The 22133-nt window shown below is 40.7% G+C and overlaps 1 protein-coding gene across 1 annotated transcript; it reads left to right on the top strand.

Moving 5' to 3' along the window:
- Positions 1-255: 255 nt before the first annotated feature.
- On the top strand, positions 256-19677 carry LOC117478189 (oxysterol-binding protein-related protein 3-like). The gene is made up of 22 exons (XM_034125131.1): positions 256-347; positions 6896-7085; positions 7753-7869; positions 8879-8932; positions 9011-9124; positions 9260-9412; positions 9525-9615; positions 10200-10303; positions 10911-11000; positions 11106-11265; positions 11413-11537; positions 11649-11780; positions 12334-12427; positions 13673-13908; positions 14664-14801; positions 15216-15279; positions 16236-16314; positions 16450-16594; positions 17135-17279; positions 17383-17509; positions 18708-18830; positions 18990-19677. The coding sequence occupies exons 2-22, from the start codon at positions 7023-7025 to the stop codon at positions 19084-19086; spliced, it is 2451 nt and encodes an 816-aa protein (XP_033981022.1). The 5' UTR covers positions 256-347; positions 6896-7022; the 3' UTR covers positions 19087-19677.
- The last annotated feature ends 2456 nt before the right edge of the window (positions 19678-22133 follow it).

The raw sequence follows: 22133 nt of genomic DNA, 5'->3' as shown, positions 1-22133 counted from the left end.
ATTAACTCGTGTATTGTCATGAATTCACGTGAACAGCTGGAGCTTACCTGCCACATCATTGTTTATCGCCAAACTTTCACCTTGATTGTATTTTCCTGTCTTTGACATATCTGCCTACGTCACTCTATGGTACGTTCAAAAAAGTGTCCGCCCATTCTTTAAACCCGCCCCCGGGTGTCTTTCCTGGATTGTGATTGGCTCAGAGGAACGTCAGTCACTCCTGCCCACAGAGCAGGCCCCTCCTCCTCCACATAGCTCCGGCATTGTAACTAGGAGCAGTAGCCCAAAGCCAGGTACCGTATGTCTCTACTATCAGGATAGGATGCTTTAGCTTTCGCCACAGAACCGTAAGTATATTCTTTAAATAATACTCATAACTCGTGTGGAACCATGTCTGTGTTTCTCCCCTTAATGTATAGCTTCCGTTTATAGTGAGCGGCAGAGTTGACTCCTGTCGCTGCTTTAGTTGTACAATATCGCTCTCGATAGAATTATTAATGGACTTCCTCGTGACATTTGGAGCTAAATTGGTGCGTTAAAGCGTCCGTGTATCTCCTGTTTGATGTGCCGGTTGGGTTTCATTGAGGCTGTGTGTGAGCGCAGGGGTTCACGACCACATGGGATATATAGTACATTTTGTCTGCGCTGACAACTTTGAATTGCTGTGTTGGCTGTTGGCAACAGGAACTGAGCAGCACGGGACACCTGTGGTTTATCCCCGTGGAGTGTATCCCCATTAATTACTTTTTAATTTAACCAATCTGCATCGTTTACAGTGCTGACATCATCCCCAGCACAAGCACACTATTGTTACTGCTTTTATTTAGTGTGTTAATGGTAAATATTGACATTGTAGCCTATTAGGGCTGTTGTTTTACTATGCTGGTAGGATTTGAAGAGATATTCATTGAAATGTTCATTCATTTACATTATAGCAATGCTAAGTGGTTTTATATAGGACAGTATACAATATCCTGTGTTTGAACTACATACAGTACAGTATGTGTACTGTACAGAATACAGTACAGTGTACATGTGTACCTGCAGGCCACACTCACCTGCAGGCCACACTCACCTGCAGGCCACACTCACTGATAGAGCTGAAATGATTACTTGATTTTCCATTTGTCGATTGACAAAAGCTTAACAGGACACAATTGTTATAGTTAATTCATAGTAATGTAAGTTCTTAAGCAAATTGTCCCAACAATGGGTTCCAGTTTATCGTGTGAATGGATGCTAGTATTAGTATTCCTATTCAAATTAATTTTGGTTGAATAAATACAAGATATTTGAAGATTTCATTTTAGAACTCTGGTAATTTGTAATGGCCACTGATTTTTTAAATGATAATAAATAATTGTCTGTTGTATCCCTCTCCAATAATGAATTAAATAATCGTCATTAGTCTTTCAGGGGTTCCACTTTAGGCTTTTGTGACGCTTAAGGGCTTTGTTGTTATCATACTGTATATCAATACTTGGCCTTTTACACCTCTTAGTCCAAACAGCATCATTTTATGCATGAGTGGAGATGGCATCACTATCTACGTTCCATTCATTGACTGCCTGTTGGCACGCATTGCCAGCACAGGACCAAAGCTAGTGTTAAATAAATCTCTAAAGCCCTGAAGTGTTATGTTAACATCTCAACTGAGAGGAGGCTGGTTCAACAAATGGTATAAATAAAGATATATATATATATATCTATATATAGATGTAGACAGATATTGATATATGCTGTAGATTTCTACATTACAGACAAAAATGAAGGAGAATACCAAAATTGCTTTAAATAAAATGTCTATACTCATCAAAAGCCTTTTATATGAACGAGTTATTCCTCTAATCTAGCAGATGAAACAATTAGTTGATTAATCAAAAACCTGATTAATTCATACCATATTAAACTGAATACAATTGTGTTTTGGATTGTTGGAAAAATCAGGCACTGAGGTTGTCAGAAAGGGCTTTGGGAATTTCTGATATGACACTTTAAAGACCAAGTGATCCTTAACCAATAATCCAGAAAATGAACTCCAGATTTGTTTTTAAATGAAGATGCACACAAGTTGCAGCCCTAGGAAGAGTAGAAGTATTAAAAGGCTGCATTGCAAACCCACAATCTGGGTTAAAGACCCTTGTGTTGTATCTGCCCTGAATCCTTGTGTCTTTAGGGGGTGCTGTTCCAGGCTTTCCCCTCTGTACTTGGTGATCTGGATCCAACAGAGGATTGCAACACATGAATCAATGAAGTCTTTCAGTCAGCTGATTGCAGTCCAGCCCAAAATGTTTATTCCTGCTGGAACATTTCTGGGCGTAAACATCCAGCATGGCTGTCGTGACTCACTGAGTTATCTATATGTCACTCTCCTTTGCACAACACCCACTTAAAAGCTGGTTAATACACAGCATTCCCGCTTTGACTAACACACCAAGTGGTCACTCAGAGAATAGCCCGCCTGTGAACTCTTATGGTTTTATAAGGTTATAGGATGCTGTGTCCTACTTCCAGCTGACACTCATGTGAAATCGTGTTTCTGCTGGTAACGGCAAAGGTTCTATAAATAGCCCCATGTTTTATGCCCTCAGATTTTCCCGAAAGAACAAACAAACTGAAAATATTCTTGCATTTGCCTTGTGTTTTTTAGTAACCATAGCAACCTGTGATTGAGCAGTAACACAAAGTGTCTGTTGTCTCAGCAGGAAATAGACAAAGAAGAGACGTCTTTTGGGATGCAGCTTTGCAAAAATACATCGGTCAAGAATAAATGGGAATGCTTGCTCTGAAGCTTGTTCTCTTTCTGTCTCTCTTTGAGTGCTCATGAAAATATCTGGCTGCTGAATGGCATATTGAGGCTGATTTGAACCTCTTTGATCACTCGTCGCTGCTGCCCAAATGAGTTATTCTCTGCCTGAATACAGAAAACGCAGGCATCATGTTACGTCAGAGGAAACATTATGTTAAGGCATCATGTTACGTCAGAGGAAACATTATGTTAAGGCATCATGTCACAGGTCAGATAGGCTGAGTGCTACTGCCAATATCCAATGCAAAACCATATGCTGCACAACATCCATTTCTTAACATTTGGGGTGTGTTAAGAAGTAGCCAGATAATATTGCCAGATGTGAGACTATTTAAAGCCGGCTCTCAGTTTGATAATAAGCGGATCATGCACAGCTTTAACTCAGTAATTCTGTGAAGAAGCTTTACCGGAAGACGCTTTATTGGAGGTAAAGTCACATATGGTCAATCTGTGAGGACCTTTTTGCCGCCCGTAATGGAGAGGATATACAACTACAGTATGTGCACCGTCAGGTTAATGGCAGTCCTGCTGTTGCGAGAATGTGAACGGGTAAAAGCAGATGGATTGGCTGCTAAGTCAATGTCTGTGTGTTTGTGATGCCAGGACTGGAGACTCCAGCCTGACGATTCCTCAGGCTTCACTTGTCTTCAGATCCTGTCATGGAAACAGGGAAACAACAGATGAGGCTTTGCTGTATGAAAGCCTCAGGGCTTTCTGTAAATACACATTACGTGTCGCCTGTAGCTATGATGCAGGCCTACTTAATGACTTGTTGGACATTGTTTGAGTTTATTTGAACAATGCCTTTTAATAGCAGCATTCCTGAAGTGCATGAACTCTTGCGAACAAAGTTTGGCATGTGAAAGCTTTGAGGAAGCAACAGTGGTTAGTGTGGTTGACAGTTTGTTGGTTACTGGGATTTGGAAGAATAACACGTTTTCTACTGTACAGTATTTCATTGAGTCTTTAGCACTATTTTATCTCTTGTATGTATAAGTATATTTTATGTTAAATTGTTGGAGGAGCCTCAAGATTTCCATTGCAGTGCATATGACAAAAAAGCCATTGAATCCTTATTGGTACGTTCCTTTAGTGCAGTGAATAAGACAATATGGTACAGGGCAAAAACAGAAGAGCGTTCGTACAAAAGGTTAATCAGCTTTTTACAGGTTTGTTGTTGGACCAAAACGTGACCTTATGGTGTCTCACTGTTGTCAGATTTTCATACATCCTGACAAAACCTTACCCATTTGAATCGGCTAATCACTTCCTTTCTCCCATCAGCTGATCCCATGAATGCTGACACGTGTTATGAAAAGAAAGAAAACACAAAAACCATCACCTTTTAAACCTTGTATTCCCTTATTGGACCTTGTGACTCCGTGGCATTGGCCCTTGCCGTGAGAATGACCCCTTTTTCATCTTAAAGGATCATTTACAAGGTGTTGTGCTATTAATGATTGACTACCATTACGTAAGACTAAAGGCAAGCACTTCTAGTCTTACAGTGCAGGTGGCTCGGCGGTGTACAATGCTACAGTAATCACTCACTGGAGGTAAGTAGGGCACTCGGTGGGATGTTCAGGGACTGACATGGCCCAGCTTCACTCACACATTTTACTGTTCATCTGTAGCAGATAGACTAATACACAGCTTTCATGGAAGCTTTTAAGCTTTTGAAGTGAGGAAGTGTCGAGAGGTAGTGACACTTCAAAACAAAATATGTGCACAGATGCAGTGGCAGTGGAGGTTTTTGCTCAAAGGGAAGTGTTTTTCTGCAAACTTTGCTGCTGAGTTGTGTAAAAGTGAAACGGCTGAGGAATAGAGGACAGCGTGTTATGTAAAGGTGATAATCTAGTTGTATTCTTCAAATGCAGTCAAAGCTTTATGTATATGTATGCACCGTTTGTTGTTGAAAGCCTAGAAAGATTGCGTTATGTGCAAATTCCTGAATTCGATTTGAGATAATGCTTCAGTGGCAGCTGGAGACGCCAGACATGTCACAGCCTGAAAAGTGTGAACCCAACAACTTGATGAGCTAATCCGAGCTCTCCAAGTTTATCAATTCAAGCCTTCTCAAAATATGTTGTCTGTACTTTTAGTCTGTGCTCCGGAGCTGTGAAGAAAGTGGGCCGTCCATGTGTTTCAGGCTGCTTTTAGCCCAGTGTTGACCATAGCTAGCTGTGTGTTGTGGTGTGTCGGGGGTATCGAAGCACGGAGCACATTCTTTCCTGTTGATGACTCACGTCCTGGGCATGGTACTGACTGTGAGCGGGGCCGTGGGGAACTACTGAACACACACACACACACACACACACACACACATGCACACAAACCACTAGACCGTTTGCAGAGGATGTAGCATGCTGCACACTTAAAATCCAAGAGTTTACACAAATTTGCATGCGTCTACACACAAAGCAAACAGACAGTGACGTGCCCTGTTCACATGTTGATAAACACGCCCGAGGCTAGGTTTTGACAGTATACTCATAAAAAGGGAGTGGCAATAAAACACACACACAGAGGTATAATATATACACACCCAGGTTGGGGCATGTCATTTGTGGCGAGGAGAGGAATGAATGTTACACTAAAGTGAGAAGACGTTCCCTGCTTATCCCATGCAACCATTAACATGCACAGCGCATACTATCTGTTATATGTAGAGGCACAATGCAAAACTCTTTATATGTGTAAAGCAAATTGGGAATGTGTTTTCATTGCAGGTGGTTTTGAATTATGATGTTTTCATAAAGATAAATTAGAACTAGCTTAACATAGACCATCCATGACCTCACAAAACCTCAAGGCAGAGCTTCAAACACAACATTTGATCAACACACATGAAAGAAACATTCAAATTCACAATCAACTCCACAATGCTGATACAGAAGGAGGAGGAAGTTCCATGTGAGACTAGCCAAGGGTGAAGCTGCGAGGATAACGCTCCTGATTCAGCAGTATGCAGATGGTGTGAGCTGTAAATGTACATGAGCGGCTTTGTGTTAGAAATCTCTGTGTTAACGTGGTAGTTTTGTCTGGCACATCGAAACAAGTAGCCTGTCTGGAGTTATAACCCTTTTGTTTATTTCAATGATAATCTCACTTGTAGAGATTCTGATGTCTGCCTGATGCTGACTAAAATCGCTGGATTAGGAATCGGTGACAATTGGCCGACATCGTATTGGAAACCATTATTTTAATAGAATTGATGTCTTTGTACCGATCTGTTTCATATTGTTTAAAATTGTTTTAACAATTCAGAAATGAATGTTAAATCAAGATGTTGATGTTAAAATAATCTTTTATTTGGGATAGAAAAGTTCTGAAATGTTCTGAAGAGTTACTAGTGACCAGTTGGAGCAAAACAAATCCAGCCTGAATTCTTTGTAATACTAAAACAATATATGCATGTTTTACTCATTTTTGAGTATCGCTGAATCTCTTCCGATGGACAGAATTCTACCATTCGGTATACTGTGTACCGCCATATCGCCCAACTCTAACTGATGTTACCTTACACCTTAAAAGTATGATTCCTTTCAGTCTTACAAAGTGAGGCATACTGCTTATTATTTAATGCTAATGGTATTGAGGCTGACAAATTCAGATTGGTGCATCCCCTACTCCATGGGGAATTTATTGCTATTTTCCTGATGATCACATGCTTTTTTACAAGTAGGCCTTTGATCAGCGCACTTGTATGGTACTGCCACAGTGATGAATGCTGACTGTAAACATATATGTGAGTTATGTGTGTACTCAAAAGTATCAGAGTCCACAAAAAGGCAGACATCATTGAGAACAAATGGTGCACGTTGAACCCTGCGAGTGCGTCACAGCTCATGATAAAGAATTATCAGCCTCTCATGTGTTTTTTGTATTTTGGATATTTGTTTCTTGCTTCCTTAAAACCAAGTTACTTTGGACTTAGGGGATTTCTATATCCTCAATAAGGCTGTTCACAGTTAGTCAGACACTCATTGAGTAAGTGATTCCTCTCTAATTTGTATCTGTGTCGTCCTGCACGCTGCTACCTTAGCGCTGCTCTGACATCAGTTTGTTTCCACCCTTTCTCCTCAGTGCTGACTGTTTCGTTGGCCTTCAAAGGTCAGAGTGATGCTCCTGGCGGCTCTGCTGTGATCTCTGCTGCTGCGGTTTCCACAGAAACAAAACAACGGTGGGCAGAAAGCGGTTCAGTCACAGAAAGATGACGTCGTCGTCGCCCACTCACAGTGACAGCAGCGGCTCCTCTAAGCACGACAGTAACCAGGTATGCATGTGTGCTACTTTACTGTAGAGAATATGAGTTTTCGCTGTGATTACAAAAAGCTCTTCGGCATTCGTTTTCTATTCTCAGCTAATACCGAAGCAGGTCAAATATTAACACTTCTTATGCATGTTTTGTTCTCTAAAGGTCTGCATCTAAACCATTTTAATCACACCATTTTTTACCTGAATTATCGTTTTGTCAGAAAATGAAAAACGGACATCCTAGTTCGTCAAAGGGGATATATTGTTTTTACACTTTAATATGATATAAAGCAGACAATCTCTATATTTAAGAGGCTAAAACAAATGTTCTGCAATTTTGAATGAAATATTACAGTTATCAAAATATTAAATTTTATTTTTTATTGGCTAATTCTTGCAGATCTAGTTGTCAATATAAAACAGTCGAAATGTAGCCATTATTAATTGTTGTTTTCAGTGAAAAAACATTAAAATAATCCTATGAATGCCAATAAAACACATGCGTTAAGTGCAATAACACTGTATTTACACTAACCAGTAATGCAGTCACAACATTATTAAACCTAAATGGTATCTGTGATGATGATATGTGTATTGTTTACATGTTGAGACTGTGTTCCACCTCTCTTCTGTAAGGGGAAATGTCTGTGTAACTCATACGGTATTGCTCCTGTGTCTCCCTCCAGGACAGCTGGGAGATCGTGGAGGGGCTACGGGGGGTTCCTGCCAGCATGCAGGAGCCCGACAGACAGGAGGGCTTCCTGCTCAAGAGGAGGAAGTGGCCCATGAAGGGGTGGCATAAGGTGAGGCCCTCGGCAACCCTGTGAAAGCCCGAGTCAGTGATTGCATTGTAACACGTCTTATTATATAACGCCCCCGCTGCCTTTTGTTGAACCAAAGAGCTATTTTCGATGCAAAGGGTGTCAGATAGTGAGCCACAGCTGTGAGATTGTGAGAGATGTGGGTTTAGGGTTAGGGTAATGGTTTTCTGGACACAGCAGACTTCTTTTGATTTAGATTCTTTAGTGTATTCTTTTTTTGTAGCTGTGTTTTTTAAAATAAGGAAGAGCTTATTTTTAAAGATGCTTTTTAAAGATGATACCTATGATTGAACCACACATTTACTCAGTCCTGCCTAAATGTCTAAGTTCTGACCTGCTTTCTTTAAATACCTCCAGCTATTTCCACAGTTCCTCCTCTTCACCATTATTATGTCTTCTTCCTTCTTTCCATTATTTTTATTCCCCGCCGATTATACTGTAACCCTGACTCATCTTCCTCCCCCTCTTCTGTGTGATCGTGCATACCTGGGAAGTTCTGCCTTGGATTGAAAAGACACTTAAATAGAGAATATGTTCAAGTACTTTATCAGTGTGCAAGTGTTTACTGTAAAAACTCGAGAGAACAAGGTGTGCTTGTAAGCTGTTTTATGTGGTCATTGTCCAAACTGCTGATCACTTCTTTAACTGCTGCTGTTCACGGTTATAGGTGCATAACAGTGTCTGCATAGCTAACTATTGTGTAACCTAATAAGTAAGTAACATTTATTTATAAAGCGCTTTTCACAGACAAAGTCACAAAGTGCTTGACAAAACATTAAAACATCATAGGAATCATAAAATAAGAAATGACCACGTAAGCCACGTGTTAAGAAGTGCTAAAAACACAAAAACACAATAAAAAGACAATAAAACATGGGATAAAATAGAATAAAATAAAAGCACACGGGTTACCCTGAGTTCAATAAACCTATAATTCAAGGTCAGGAACTGAAAACTCTGAATAAACATGTTTGATTTGTTTCCCAATCAGAGATACTTCGTGTTGGAGAAAGGCATCTTGAAGTATGCGAAGCGCGGACCTGATGTAAGTATTATCTTCAAGACTATATTCTTGCATTTCCACAAAATAAAGACACAAGATAACACATTGTTACGTTTGCAGATGAAGAAGGGAAAGCTTCACGGCTGCATTGACGTCGGCCTCTCGGTCATGTCAATCAAAAAGAAAGTCATGTGCATCGACCTGGACACGGAGAATAACATCTATCACTTAAAGGTAAATTCAGAACAATCAAAGTTATGGTGAATTCATTATGAGTCAGAGATATACTCAAATGTCTCAGCGCCTACGTGCTGTGTCTTTTCAAAGACACTCAAGATATTGCTCCTAATTTGACTTTATGGCACCCAGGTGAAGTCTCCCGAGCTTTTTGAGGAGTGGGTGTCAAAGATGCGTCATCACCGCGTATTTCGGCAGAACGAGATTGCCATGTACCCCCATGAGAGGCACCTCTTCAACCCCCACGCCTCCTCCTCCCCCTCTCTCAGTGATTCCCTCAGAAAAGTAAGTGCAAATTCTAGAAAACATTGCTGCTCCCTTAGATTTCACACGGTACGGATGTTGCTATGTGATGCTGGCAATGCCTCATGCTCTCTCGTCTGTCTCTTTGAAACAGAGGGCTACTCTGACTAAGCAGGCGTCGGTCCACCAGGCTAAGGTCAGTTCTTGGCTCCACTCCTCAGAAGACATGAACAAATGCTGCAAAGGTTGGTTTATGTTTTGCTTTCTCTCTGCCCACTTACTTCACAAATGCTCAGGTGGCTCCTTTTATTGTGTCTAACTAAGTCAAGGTCGGATGTCTCTATATGAAATATTGCGTAACATCCACATTGTCAAAATCACCTAGATATCCAGCCATGACACTGAAATTCTTTTAGAATACACTAGGCTACGCTTTGTGTACTCAAACACTACAAACTCTGACAACACCGGCACTCCTCTCTCCATCTCCCATTCACATCCCCACCATTGTCTTCCGGCAAAAGGGCACATGACACAATAACAAACAGACTGGATCACGCAAACACCATCAGCCTGTCGTTGGCAAAAACACTTTTAAGAGACGTTATGGGATGTAATCACTTGGGGTCATTCCACATTGAAGTTTAGCTCTCGCTAGTATTGAACCCATTTCAAGAATAATTGTCACTTAAACACAAAAACCTGTGTTCAAAAATACAGAAATTACCTTTTACAACAAGTCTCAGTTCAATACATCATTTGAAATGGTTTATTTGTATCTATGCATGCCCACAATCTTTCATCTAATAGTAACCTCTCCTTCCCTCAGACTTGGAGGAATGTGAATCGTACCTGCTGGAGCTCAATCTGCTGCTGAAGAGCATGGAGGTCCTCCACCGCACTTACTCCGCCCCCGCCATTAGTGCACTACAAGTAAGCCCAGGCACACACATTAAGTTAGTCATCATACCATGTTGAGGTGTTCTTTTTTTTAAAGGTGGAGTCCGCTATCCTGGAGACAGATTGATACTTGAACTCAAAACCAAAACCAATACACCCCTCCCATCAGCACTCCGACAGAACGTTAGCATGTGCCAGATTTACTGTCCCTCGCCGCTGCCTTTCTCTTGAAACATCATTTTTTTCCCCCCGCTATCCTAACTTGAATAGCGTTTAGCAGCTCGGTCTGAGACACTTTGTTTGTATACTATTTACCGAGCCATGGCTGTGCATGAACAACATAAGAATATACGGAACAGAAAGCTACTAGAGATATTTGACCACAAATGTATTTGATTAAAAACGCTGACTCTACATTTGATTTAAGCTATTTGCAATAATATTGAATGAATATGCTTTAGCAAACTTTGTGGGTGTAACATGAAAATTACTCATGTTCCCAGTGAGTAAGAAGTCAAATAAGTATCTTACTCATCAAGTAATGTAAGCCTGAAAGACAAAACATTTGTGTGTGATTAGGTCAAAACCGAAATAAATAGTGTTTGTTTCGCCCTAATGTCTGTTTCCTTTGGTCCCACAGGCGTCTAATTATGACATGCCCAAGAAAGAGAAGAGGCCAAGGAGATGGCGATCCAAAAACAATGGCAAAGAACCCAAAGCCACACTACAGGTACATCTCCAGATTTTAAGAAACCTTTTTTCTAAACCTACATTCAACAGTGTGGATAAATTATGGTTTGCATCAATTCACCTTTTCTCTGATTTTGTCCACCAGGTCCCAAGCTGCATCTCCTCCCAATCCCCTCGTCTCCACGCCTCAAATCCCAATCTCTCCACCACGGAGGCAAACGCACCGGAGATCTGTCCCGAATCCCCAGACTCGCCTACAGATGGGTCCCGCCTTCAGGAGGACTTCTGCAGGCTGGCCAACAACAGTGAGTGCCTGCTGTGACGTCTGCTAGTCTGCTCAGAAGAGGCTTTTACATTAGATAGAAAAACATGCTTTTTTTTGTCTATATGGTAGGATAGTTTCCATGACAACTGTCCAACAGTTCCTCTGCCTGGCTCTTTCTTCTCTGCAGTCCACACCACACTGAAATCGGCCTTTGGTTCCCTGGTAGCGGAGAGAGACAGACTGAGGCACACCATCGACCTGCAGGCCCCACAGCCGGCGCAGGTCATCGGCCTGAAGACCAGCTTTGCCTCAGTGAGTGTCTCTGCGATTTAAAAATCATGCTTTTTCACAGTTACACCCCAAATGGCCAACACCAATCACTAGAGGTACAGCTTCACTCAACATACTTCTTATTTTCACCAGGATTGTCCAGGAGGCTCCCACTCCTTAGTCCACCAGGTGTCCAATGAGAGCAAAGGGTCTATCCCGGAGTCCATATCGGAGTTCTTCGATGCTCAGGAGTACCTCCTCTCCTCTTCCTCCTCTGAGAATGAGGTGAGACTCTAGCTACTACGTTATCCTTTATGCTTCAAGTCAAACTAATTGGTTTATTAAAAGACTTATTGTTTTGTCCAAAAAAATTCAAAAACTGGGAAAAATGTCCATCCATGTCTGTACATGACTTGTTTTGTTTGTTTATATTAATGTTTTAGAATATAGGAACAGAAAATAGCATTTTTTTCCTTTTATAAATTACATTTAAAAGAAATGATCAAGATTGTCCACTTTAATAGATAAAATTAACTATTTGTTTCGGCATTATTGATCAAATTAATCAAGTTTAAGGCTAATTAAGGGTTAGTTGGCAGGAATAGCAGTGTGTAATCTGTGTTGTATTACCCTCAGACCTGCTCAAATTAGCAACAAGTTTCAACACAACTTTTTTGTATTTGAAGTGAACCACTAATACCAATTGGTCACAATAAAAACAGACTTTACACTGGGTGCATTTTTTCTTTCTTATTTAAATGACCACATTTTTTTTTTCTTCTTTTGACTCTGCGTTCTGGTCGCTCGCTGACCTTCTGCATTGGTTTTCTACCTCCAGGTGTCCGACGATGACTCGTACATCAGTGATATCAGTGACAGCGTCTCCATGGATACCTATAGCAACGAGGGAGGCAGTGAGAGACACAACTCTGGTACATTATACAGTAACAAGGCGTGCATCTGTCCGTGTGTTAACTCCCTTAACAGAGGGAAAGACAGTGAGAGCGCAAAAATAGGGCTTATGTGACTCAGCCTCTGTAGGTTTATTTCTCAAAGAGTGGTAGCATCAAATCAATTATGAATGTCTGGAATTGTAGAATTTGCTCACTTCCTCAGGGAATGTGTTGAACATGACCACTGCCATCCTGCAGACGTGTTAACAAACGTAGTTTACGATGCTGCCTTATGCTGTATGTGACAAAGCATCTGTGTACAGGCATCATTAATTCAGTGCTGCAGATGGTGCTAGTTTTTAGGGTTTCACTGCTGAAACATTTGCCTTCAGGTAATAAAACTTAAATGCAATTGCATTGTTCAGTTGCAAATAGAAATATTGGTTTGAATGTGGTATAGAAAACAGAGAATGGGGTTAATGGAAATGAAATGACTGGTTGTTTTATCTCTACTGTATTCGTCTTTTATCAAGATGTTAGACTTTTTGTAAAGTTTGTGAAGTGATATGCCAGTATTATGAGTCATGTTGTAAAGGGACTGAAAAAACATTGGTGTGAATAGTTCTTTTTTCGGAAATTCAATTTAGCCATTTTCTTCCTCAAAAATATTAAAAGAACACCCATTCAGGCAAACAGTTTTAGAGTATCTCCTAAAACACCCACATTTCCCAGGGGGCGTGTTGCGTAGTGGGTTGTCCGTAGGTGTTCGGATCAGGGGAGCACAGGTTCAAACCCCACTGCAGCCAGCATGTCGTTGTGTCCCTGGGCAAGACACTTCACCCCTAAGTGCTCCTGTGGGGATTGTCCACAGTATTGAGTATGTAAGTCGCTTTGGATAAAAGCGTCTAACAAGTAACATGTAATGTAATTTCTCTGGTGGGCCTCAGAGCAGCATCTAGTGGGCTGCTATGGTACTGGAAGAAACTAATTTAAATCTTACATTTTTGTATCTAAATGTGCTCAAGATTTCACAGTTCAAACACAGTGTCAGATGAATATTGATTAGTTTTTTAATCGAAAAAGAGAGGTTTAAATAAATCATCATGTCACATCAATCAAATGGGTTTTGAACATCAGAGATTTTACCGCAACTAGTTTTAGAAAATCCCACAATGAAGCATCGACGTCTCTCCCATTTCACTCTCACATGCTCCGTCTCACTGGTTTTTAATAAGTATATCTAAATGATCTAACCAGTATGATCTCCACCTTTCTCCCCTGTAGTTAGCAGCGTGGTGACCCTGGCTCGCCGTCGCTCCGCGCTGCCGTCTACCAGCCCCACCAGCACCGTGAGCCTGTGGAACATCCTGAAGAACAACATCGGGAAGGACCTCTCCAAAGTGGCTATGCCAGTGCAGCTCAACGAGCCGCTCAACACCCTGCAGAGGCTGTGTGAGGAGCTGGAGTACAGCGAGCTGCTGGACACCGCCAACCAGACCCAGGACCCCTTCCAGCGCATGGTGAGAAGAGAAACACCTGCAAGAGCTAGATAGAGCCATTTAAGCATTCACAAATCCCTACATTAAAGCGTTTAATGTACATGCATATTACATAAAGCATGTACAAAATAGGTCCACTATAAGATTGGCACTACATTTTTTTATTACAGGTATTTGCCATACAAGTGATCCGTTTTGTCACTTGAAAAAATGTTTCTACTTAAAGGTGGAAATGCAATAATTGAAAGGAAGTGGGAAAAAATATGAACATCAATGTAGCAAAATATAGATATAGAAATATGTTTCAAAGCTCCAGAGCTTTTTTAAAACTACTCTAATGTCCGACTTCTGCTTTGTGAGTGCTTCTTTTCGCTTTAATCAATATTTTATTCTTACAAGCTAGAAGCCTTTTCATTATTTGTATCTTCCTGTGTCTGATTAGAAGGTTTTTTATTTATAGTATTTGACTCTAATTTGTAGTGAAATGTACATCAAGTGCTGCACATATACCACATAATACATCAAATAATAATTATTAACTATACACACACAAATACCTCTCACTAAAATCATGTATTAACACACACTCTAACACAGTTTGTGAGTGTGTTAAACGTCCTTACAGTATATGTCTATAGTCCCATGTAAACAAAGTTTGTGGTTTCACACTCATGCATGTTCACACAGTCATGTTCACAACCTTATGTAGCAAATATGACAATACTTTGAATACACACGTAACAACTTTACTTCATCCCCACTGACTTTCTGTGCAGGTTTATGTCGCAACATTTGCAATATCTGCATATGCTTCCACCTACCATCGAGCAGGAAGTAAACCCTTCAACCCCCTCCTGGGAGAGACATACGAGTGTGACAGACCTGATAAAAACTACAGGTTTATAGCTGAGCAGGTAAGAGATCACGGGGTCTAAAACACACACATGACTCACTGTATGATGGGCTACTTTTCAGTTTATTTCACATACAGTAGTTTGAATGCAATCAACATTAAATGCAGGTCTTGTGCCCTCTTCCTGTTTTACTGTTTAAAACAATTCCCAAGACTTCTTTGCTTTACATAGTTTGCTACTAGATTAGATTTAGTGAGAAGTCCTGCACTGACTTGCCATTTGTCTCTTAGGTGGTCTTGTGTATTTTAAAGTAATCTCTTTTAATGGATGTAGCTATGGTTTATCATTGGGGGGAAAAAAACTTCTCACACTTTTTGTTTTTGAATGATTCATGTAAATGATTCATCATTCTGTTGTAGAGAGTTTGATAATATTCCTTTATCGCACCCTCTATGTCCTCTCTCTGTTTCCCAGGTGAGTCATCACCCGCCTGTGTCAGCATGTCACTCTGATTCAAGGAACTTCACCTTTTGGCAAGGTGAGCTGGAAAGAGCCATCAAGAATTAACATCTCATTTCTGTCTGGACTTATATGTAGATTACACTTCCACCACACCTTTTTGCTTTTCAGTGAGACCTGCTGTAGGTTGTGATCAAGTTTAACCAATACATTTACATTTCTAACTTTGTTTGCCCTTTTAATTTATACGGCATAGATTTTGCCATGGGTTGAGTTTTTTTTTATAACTTCAGCTCCTATGATATGTCTGTAATAAAGTGTGTAGCTAACATACAGACTCTGGCTCTTATGGAAGAAATATCCCCATTGAAACCCCTTAAGCCCCATTCCTCCAACCTTACAGCATAAAACCATGCATTCTATTATTATTCAGGATTTTTAAGCCCTGGCTTTAATCTGTAATGTTTTCCATGAGCTTGAGCCACTTTCTCCCTGTTGCATATGATTATTTTCTGGTTTGCTGCACATAAAAAAGCATAAAAATCAATGTTGTTGCTAATCATTGACATTTCCAAGACTGAAAGAAAATCCACCTAGCATTTAGTTAACAGACATTTCTGTATTTTTCTATTTTCTTTTAAAAATAATGTAAACAAACTGACGTTGAAAAGGTTGAAGTTCTGAGACCGAATGAATATTTGGTAGTGATGATCAGGACTGAAGTTGGTTAAAAGACCTAGTAACATAAAGGGTTAAATAATATGAAAATGCAATGGGTTTTTTTGGGCAGTTTTTGATGCAGACAACTTTCTTTCCTCACGTTGCCTTGGTGATTGCTGTTACTCCTGATGTGCATGACATCCAAACAGTATAAGAAATTACTGTGCAGATTATAATGTGACCTTATCTTAAAACTCAAAATCAAACTATTCAGTTTACTTTGACTTTTGCCGTGTTCGATTATGACAATATGGCAGTGTTCATCGTCACTAGCACTTACAGTACCTTGTAATTCTTACGACCTGTTTCTTTTAGATGTTCGATGGAAAAATAAATTCTGGGGCAAATCCATGGAAATTGTTCCCATGGGGACCACACATGTCGCACTACCTGCGTAAGTCCTTGAACCTTTAACTCATTGCGTGTTTGAAAGGTGTTTACATGAACATCATTGTAATTAGTTGCAGTAAACGCTGTACAGCAAATGAGACGACCTGTATTAAGTCCAGTATGTGTTTGATTTCTCCAGGTTTGGGGACCACTATGAATGGAACAAAGTGACATCCTGCATCCATAACATCCTGAGCGGCCAGCGCTGGATCGAACATTACGGAGAGATGTCCATCAAAAATATCAACAGTGACGCCTGTCAGTGTAAAGTCACATTCGTCAAGGTTAGGAAACACAGATGTTTAAATCACAGTTTTTATGTGCTTTTAGAGGAAAGGTAGTTGTTTTTTAAATGTTTTTGTGTCTTGTTCCTGTTCAGTGTAGTTCCATTGTAGGGACATGCTGTACCTCATTGTACCCAACAAACTATTACTGTTGGTTCTCCCCTCTTAGTATGAGTCACATTCACATAAACCAGTGTCGGTTATCATCACAGGTGCATGGCTGTAAGCACCTTAAGTCCTCCTTTTGAACACACACATATATCTGCTCCTCTAAAAGATTACTGCAGTGTTCTTCAAAGCAGTGCTGCCAAGTCAAAAATAGCTCCTCCATTAGCACTATCAAGGCAAACAAATGGCGCCCTCTGCTGTATAGGAATCAAAATTGAAGTATGTAAAATGAGGCAGAATGGATCCAATCCTCTGTAACCATGACATCAATCATACGGTATTAATCACATGGGTGTTACATGTCTGCTCTCATTTGATGTAATATATTTCTTTATGTAAAGAAATGCTAACAATTTCCTTTTCTTTATCCAGGCAAGATCTTGGAGCTCCACAGTTAACGAGATAGAGGGCGTGATTACGGATTCAAATGGAAAAGTAGTTCACTCCATCTTTGGAAAATGGCACGAGTCAGTTTTTCAAGGAGACCCGCCTTCTGCCACGTGTATCTGGAGATCAAGTGAGTGATTGGTCCCTAAGAAAGTCAGATATAACGTTTTTACATCAAGGCACTACAGGGGGAAAAAAACTGAGTTTAACTGTACATTTGTGTTTGTGTGTAGACCCCATGCCAGTGGAGCAAGACCAGTACTACGGCTTCACCCAGTTTGCAGTGGAGTTAAACGAGCTGGACTCCAACCTGAGAGCCCTGCTGCCCTCCACAGACACACGCTTCAGGCCGGACCAGAGGTTGGCATCTTTATCCATCTGTAGTGTTTATACTATGATTTACTCCGTTATGGAAAGTAACTAAACACATTTACTCAAGAACTGCTCTTAAGTACACATATACTCAAGTACTCAAGCACACATTTCTCATGAAGCTATGTTGGAAAACCCAAGGTGTAAATGATAAAAGGCCGGCTGACTGTCACGCTGTCATGGCGTAACAGGAAACTTGCGTAGAACAGAGCTTTTTAGAGTGTTTCCACTGAAGGGACTTTCCCAAGATGCTGAGAACCTTTTTCAGGAAATAAACCTGGAGCTGAATTTAGTTTCGGATCAATTACATTAAACATCAAAGTCTGACAGTAAAGACATCAACAACAGGGTTACTAATATGTTGTTGTTTTTACATGTGAACATATTTTAGTTTCAACTGACGGAAGACAAACAGGGATGTTTTTATTTCATTTTTTGAAATGAGTTCCTCTGGTTCCATAGTTCCAGAAACGTTTTGGGCAGAAAGGTGCTATTGTTAATATTCCTGTTAATAACACCCGTTTGCTTTTCTTCCTATGAAGAGTTAAACTGTCTGGTACAGAAACGTTACGGCCTTTTTCACAGCAAAGTATTATCTTCAAGTGTTAAGTGAGGACATTCAGTAACTATATTGACATAGGAACTGAAAGTCAACTGCAAAAAATACTAACCTAACCAGAGTCACAAACAAAATTCTTCTGCTATCCGACTGCACAATGGCCACACAAGAAACGTAACAAAATGTCTCGGTTCTTAAAATAGTTTGGCTTAATGGAAGCTCAGGTATTTTAAGGTTTCTGTCTGAGTTTGTATCTTGCTGCACAATTTGGGAAACATAACGAAATGCGATTATTTAGTTTTTGGTGGGCATGACGTGCATAAAAGAAATGATAGTCTGTACCAAACAGATATGATTTCTTCACTCTGTAGAGTATACTTTATAGGGCAGGATATTGCTGCAGCTCCACAATACTTCATTTAAAATGGTATTTTACCAAATTTAGCCTTTCACAAATATTGTGCGTCCTGCGATATGAATATTGCTTAAGCCCGATAAAATGTTGATACATTTGTCAGCCCTACTGCAGTTATTGTAAATGTCTTTTAGATAAAAACGTGAGCTAAATGAAATATAATGTGATATTATCTTCTATCCTGAGTCACTGTCTTTGTGTCCTTGGTCCAGGCTGTTGGAGGAGGGGAACACAGAAGGAGCCGAGGAGCAGAAGCAGAGAATAGAGCAGCTCCAGAGGGAGAGGAGGAAAGTGCTGCAGGAAAACAACATGACCCACCAGCCACGCTTTTTCAAGTATGTTGATCATTTCTTATCTGCGTGCATCAAGGTTCTTTTGTGGTTTCTTGCTTCGGGCATTACGTCAGCCGAATGCTAGCAATATCCTGTGTGAACAAGTTATTCAATCTACTTGTTCTTAGGAAAATCCTGACGTGTTTTTGTTGTGTTTGACAGGAAGTCTAACAATGACACGTGGGTGAGCAACAACTCGTACTGGGAGATGCGCAGAGACCCTGGCTTCAGTAAAACGGACTTCCCTGTGTTGTGGTGACCTAGGGAGGGAGGTATACAACTGAAATAAAACTGAACTGAGAGCAGGCTCCAAGTGTCCTGACCTGGTTAACATGCATCACACCATGTCATGGTAACACAAACCTAAGGGACTTCCTGCTTCCTCTTCTGGACCGAGCAGATCTGCTGTTGGTGTTGTTTCTGTTAAAAATAGTTTCTCCTCTCATTATCATAACTGTAATCTACAAAATCTTCATATCGTGTTACTTTGCATCTCAGCATTTACCAAAGTGCCTTTTTTATTGCAGTGCCTCACTCAATCAACTGCTGTAGCGGTTATGCATAAACACTTTTATTCCGAAAAAAAGATTTGGATGATGTCAGTATATGTGGACTTCACTGGAGAGGATCAGGGCTGGAGGTGTCAGCATCAGGACCTGAGGGTTGTTTTATGACTAAAGCCAGAAGCTAATCAGAGGTTTTAGTTATAAAAGAAAGACTTTAGCCTTTCTTCAGTACGCTGCCTTGTTCTAACGAGTCATGACTGTCATAGGACTGTGGATAATCATTGAGGACAAAAAGCAATAATACTACATGTTCAAAGAAGAAAATAAACTGTACAATGAATGGACAAGGTGTTGTTTTGTATGTATAAGGCACATTTTAGTTTGCTTTTTTCCCTCACTGCCACAAATAAGTATTTCCAAAAAATAAGAATCATCAAAAAGTGTCACTCCATCAGATCATTATAGGTGAACATATGATAGTAAAATTAGTTTCATTGCGAATGTGGTTGAAGTAAAAGCGACAAAGGAAAACTGACTGCCATTGAAATTAAATGAGTAATGCGCAATATGTTGAACATCAATTCAGGTATATCATTCACACCGAATAACAATAAAAAAACATTCGGTGGTTTACATTTATTTCGTATATTATAATATAATTTAAAATCTCAGATTAACCTAATCGGCATGTCTTTGGGACTGTGAGAGTGACCAGACGACCTGGAGGAAACCCACACAGGCATGGGGAGAACATGCCACCTAGTCACCAACAATGTTCCTTCTGTGAGGCGACAGAGCTAACCCCCTGCACCACCATGCCAGCCTAAATCACACAGTGAACCGATGTCCTCCTTTCTTCCCGTCTCCTCTGTTGTGCAAGATCTCCTCCTGGGTTCCTTTTTGGCTTGCGTTTCTACGGCAGCATCTTCTGCAAGCGGTCATTCACAGGCATGGCCGTGGACCTCTTCTGGCGGGCAAGTCCCTGAGGCGTGATCTGTCCATGGTGCCTGTGCAGAAGACCAATAAACAGAACGGAACAAGTACACACAAATACAAATAAAGACAGACAACAATTAATCAACTCTGCATATCTTTGGGACTATGCGAGGGAACCAGACCACCTGGAGGAAACCCTCACTGGCATGGGGAGAACATGCAAACTCCACACAGAAAGACCCACCTGATCACCTGAAAACCTACTTTCTGTGCAGCTGACAGAGCTAACCCCTGCAACCCCATGCCAGTCTACTTTTTTTTTTTTGCCCCGATGTCCCCCTGTCTTCCCGTCGCCGCTGCTTCTACTGCCTCATCTTCTGCAGGATCTTCTGCAATGGGTGCCTGTCCTTCATTGGGATGATGTTATGCCACAGGACAGAGAACTCCTCCTGCCGGGAGAGTACCAGGAGCATGCTCTGTCCATGGAGCCTGTTCAGAAATAAACAATCCTCATTTAGCAATTTAGTGTCCAAACACAATGTTAGGAAAGGTTATACAAATATGACAACGATTAAACTATTTAAAGGTCCCCTATTATACTGTTTTTCATTACTTTATTATAGGTCTCAGATATATACAAAACATGTCTCTGAAGTGTTTGGCTCCAAACACCAAACAGATCATTGCAGCATCCCATAATCCCCTCTGTTTCAGCCCTGTTTCAAAAGTGCTGATTCTCTGTCTGTTACTTTAGATGAAAATAAGGAGCCCCTCCCCACGCCCCTCTGAGAGATATTTGGTTAAAAAGAACACAATGGTGCTCTAGGAGGAGATGCAGGTGATAAGGTGTGGGGGTGGGGGTTACCTTGGTTGTTGATTGGCTAATGGTTACACAAGCCAAAAAATCGTTATGACATCATAAAGTGGCCAAAATCTGATCAGCTCATTTTCAGACAGGTTTTTATATAAATGGATCAGGACAAAAAGTGAGAGAATCTTTTTTCCTGAAACTTTCAGAATCTCTTTACACAGAGGGGACACATGTTTATGTATAAAAGACAGGAAAACGTGGATTTTGCATAATAGGTGACCTTTAAGACTTGATAACTCACCTGACTTCAGATGCAGCGTCCACAGCCATCTTGCTGACAGCAATAAGGAGACGCTCTGAGATTATCTTCCCAGGGGCAAAGATCTCATCCTCTCCGATTATGTCTAACAGCTGTTCTAGGTGCAATGCTGTGCACGCCCTCACTGCAGGACAACAGTGGCTGAGAAAGGACAAAAACATGGGAATGTCAGAATTAACTATGCTAAATTTCATGTACTTGAAATACTGCTACACCTCTTTGTAAATTCTCCCTACTTTGATCCTATGTTAAGGAGAACGTTCATAACTCTTCCAGGGCTGGATCCCTTCACCAGCACGTCCAGGGCGAGGTGAGCCTGCTGGAGGATGAAGGCGTTGGTCGTCTGTGCCAGCTTCTGCAGCAGGGCGCCTCCGGTCCGCTCCACCTCAGGGTCCATCATCTTCCCCAGGTAAGAGTGGAGATCTGCTAATGCGTCCATTGCAGCGCAGGCCACGACCGAGCGCAGGCTATTCACCTAGATGGTCAATAAGAACATGAGTCAATACTTCTGCATACAGGAACATGCAACAACAACAACAATATTAAAATAAATACATTACCTGTTCTGCAAGGACTATGCATACTTCATGCAGTTTAATCTTAGTTAGTAATTCCTGGTGGTTTTGTGCAATAGCTCGAATTGTTTTTAATCCCAAAAGCTTTTTCTCCCTATGAGTTGACAAAAAGAAAGGCATTAGGACGGTTGTGTCAGCTTGTTATAATCGATCTTAACA

Source organism: Trematomus bernacchii, unplaced genomic scaffold, assembly GCF_902827165.1.
Source record: "Trematomus bernacchii unplaced genomic scaffold, fTreBer1.1, whole genome shotgun sequence".
NCBI lineage: Eukaryota > Metazoa > Chordata > Actinopteri > Perciformes > Nototheniidae > Trematomus > Trematomus bernacchii.
Note: the sequence above shows the minus strand (reverse complement) of the source record. Positions and strands in the feature narration are given on the sequence as shown.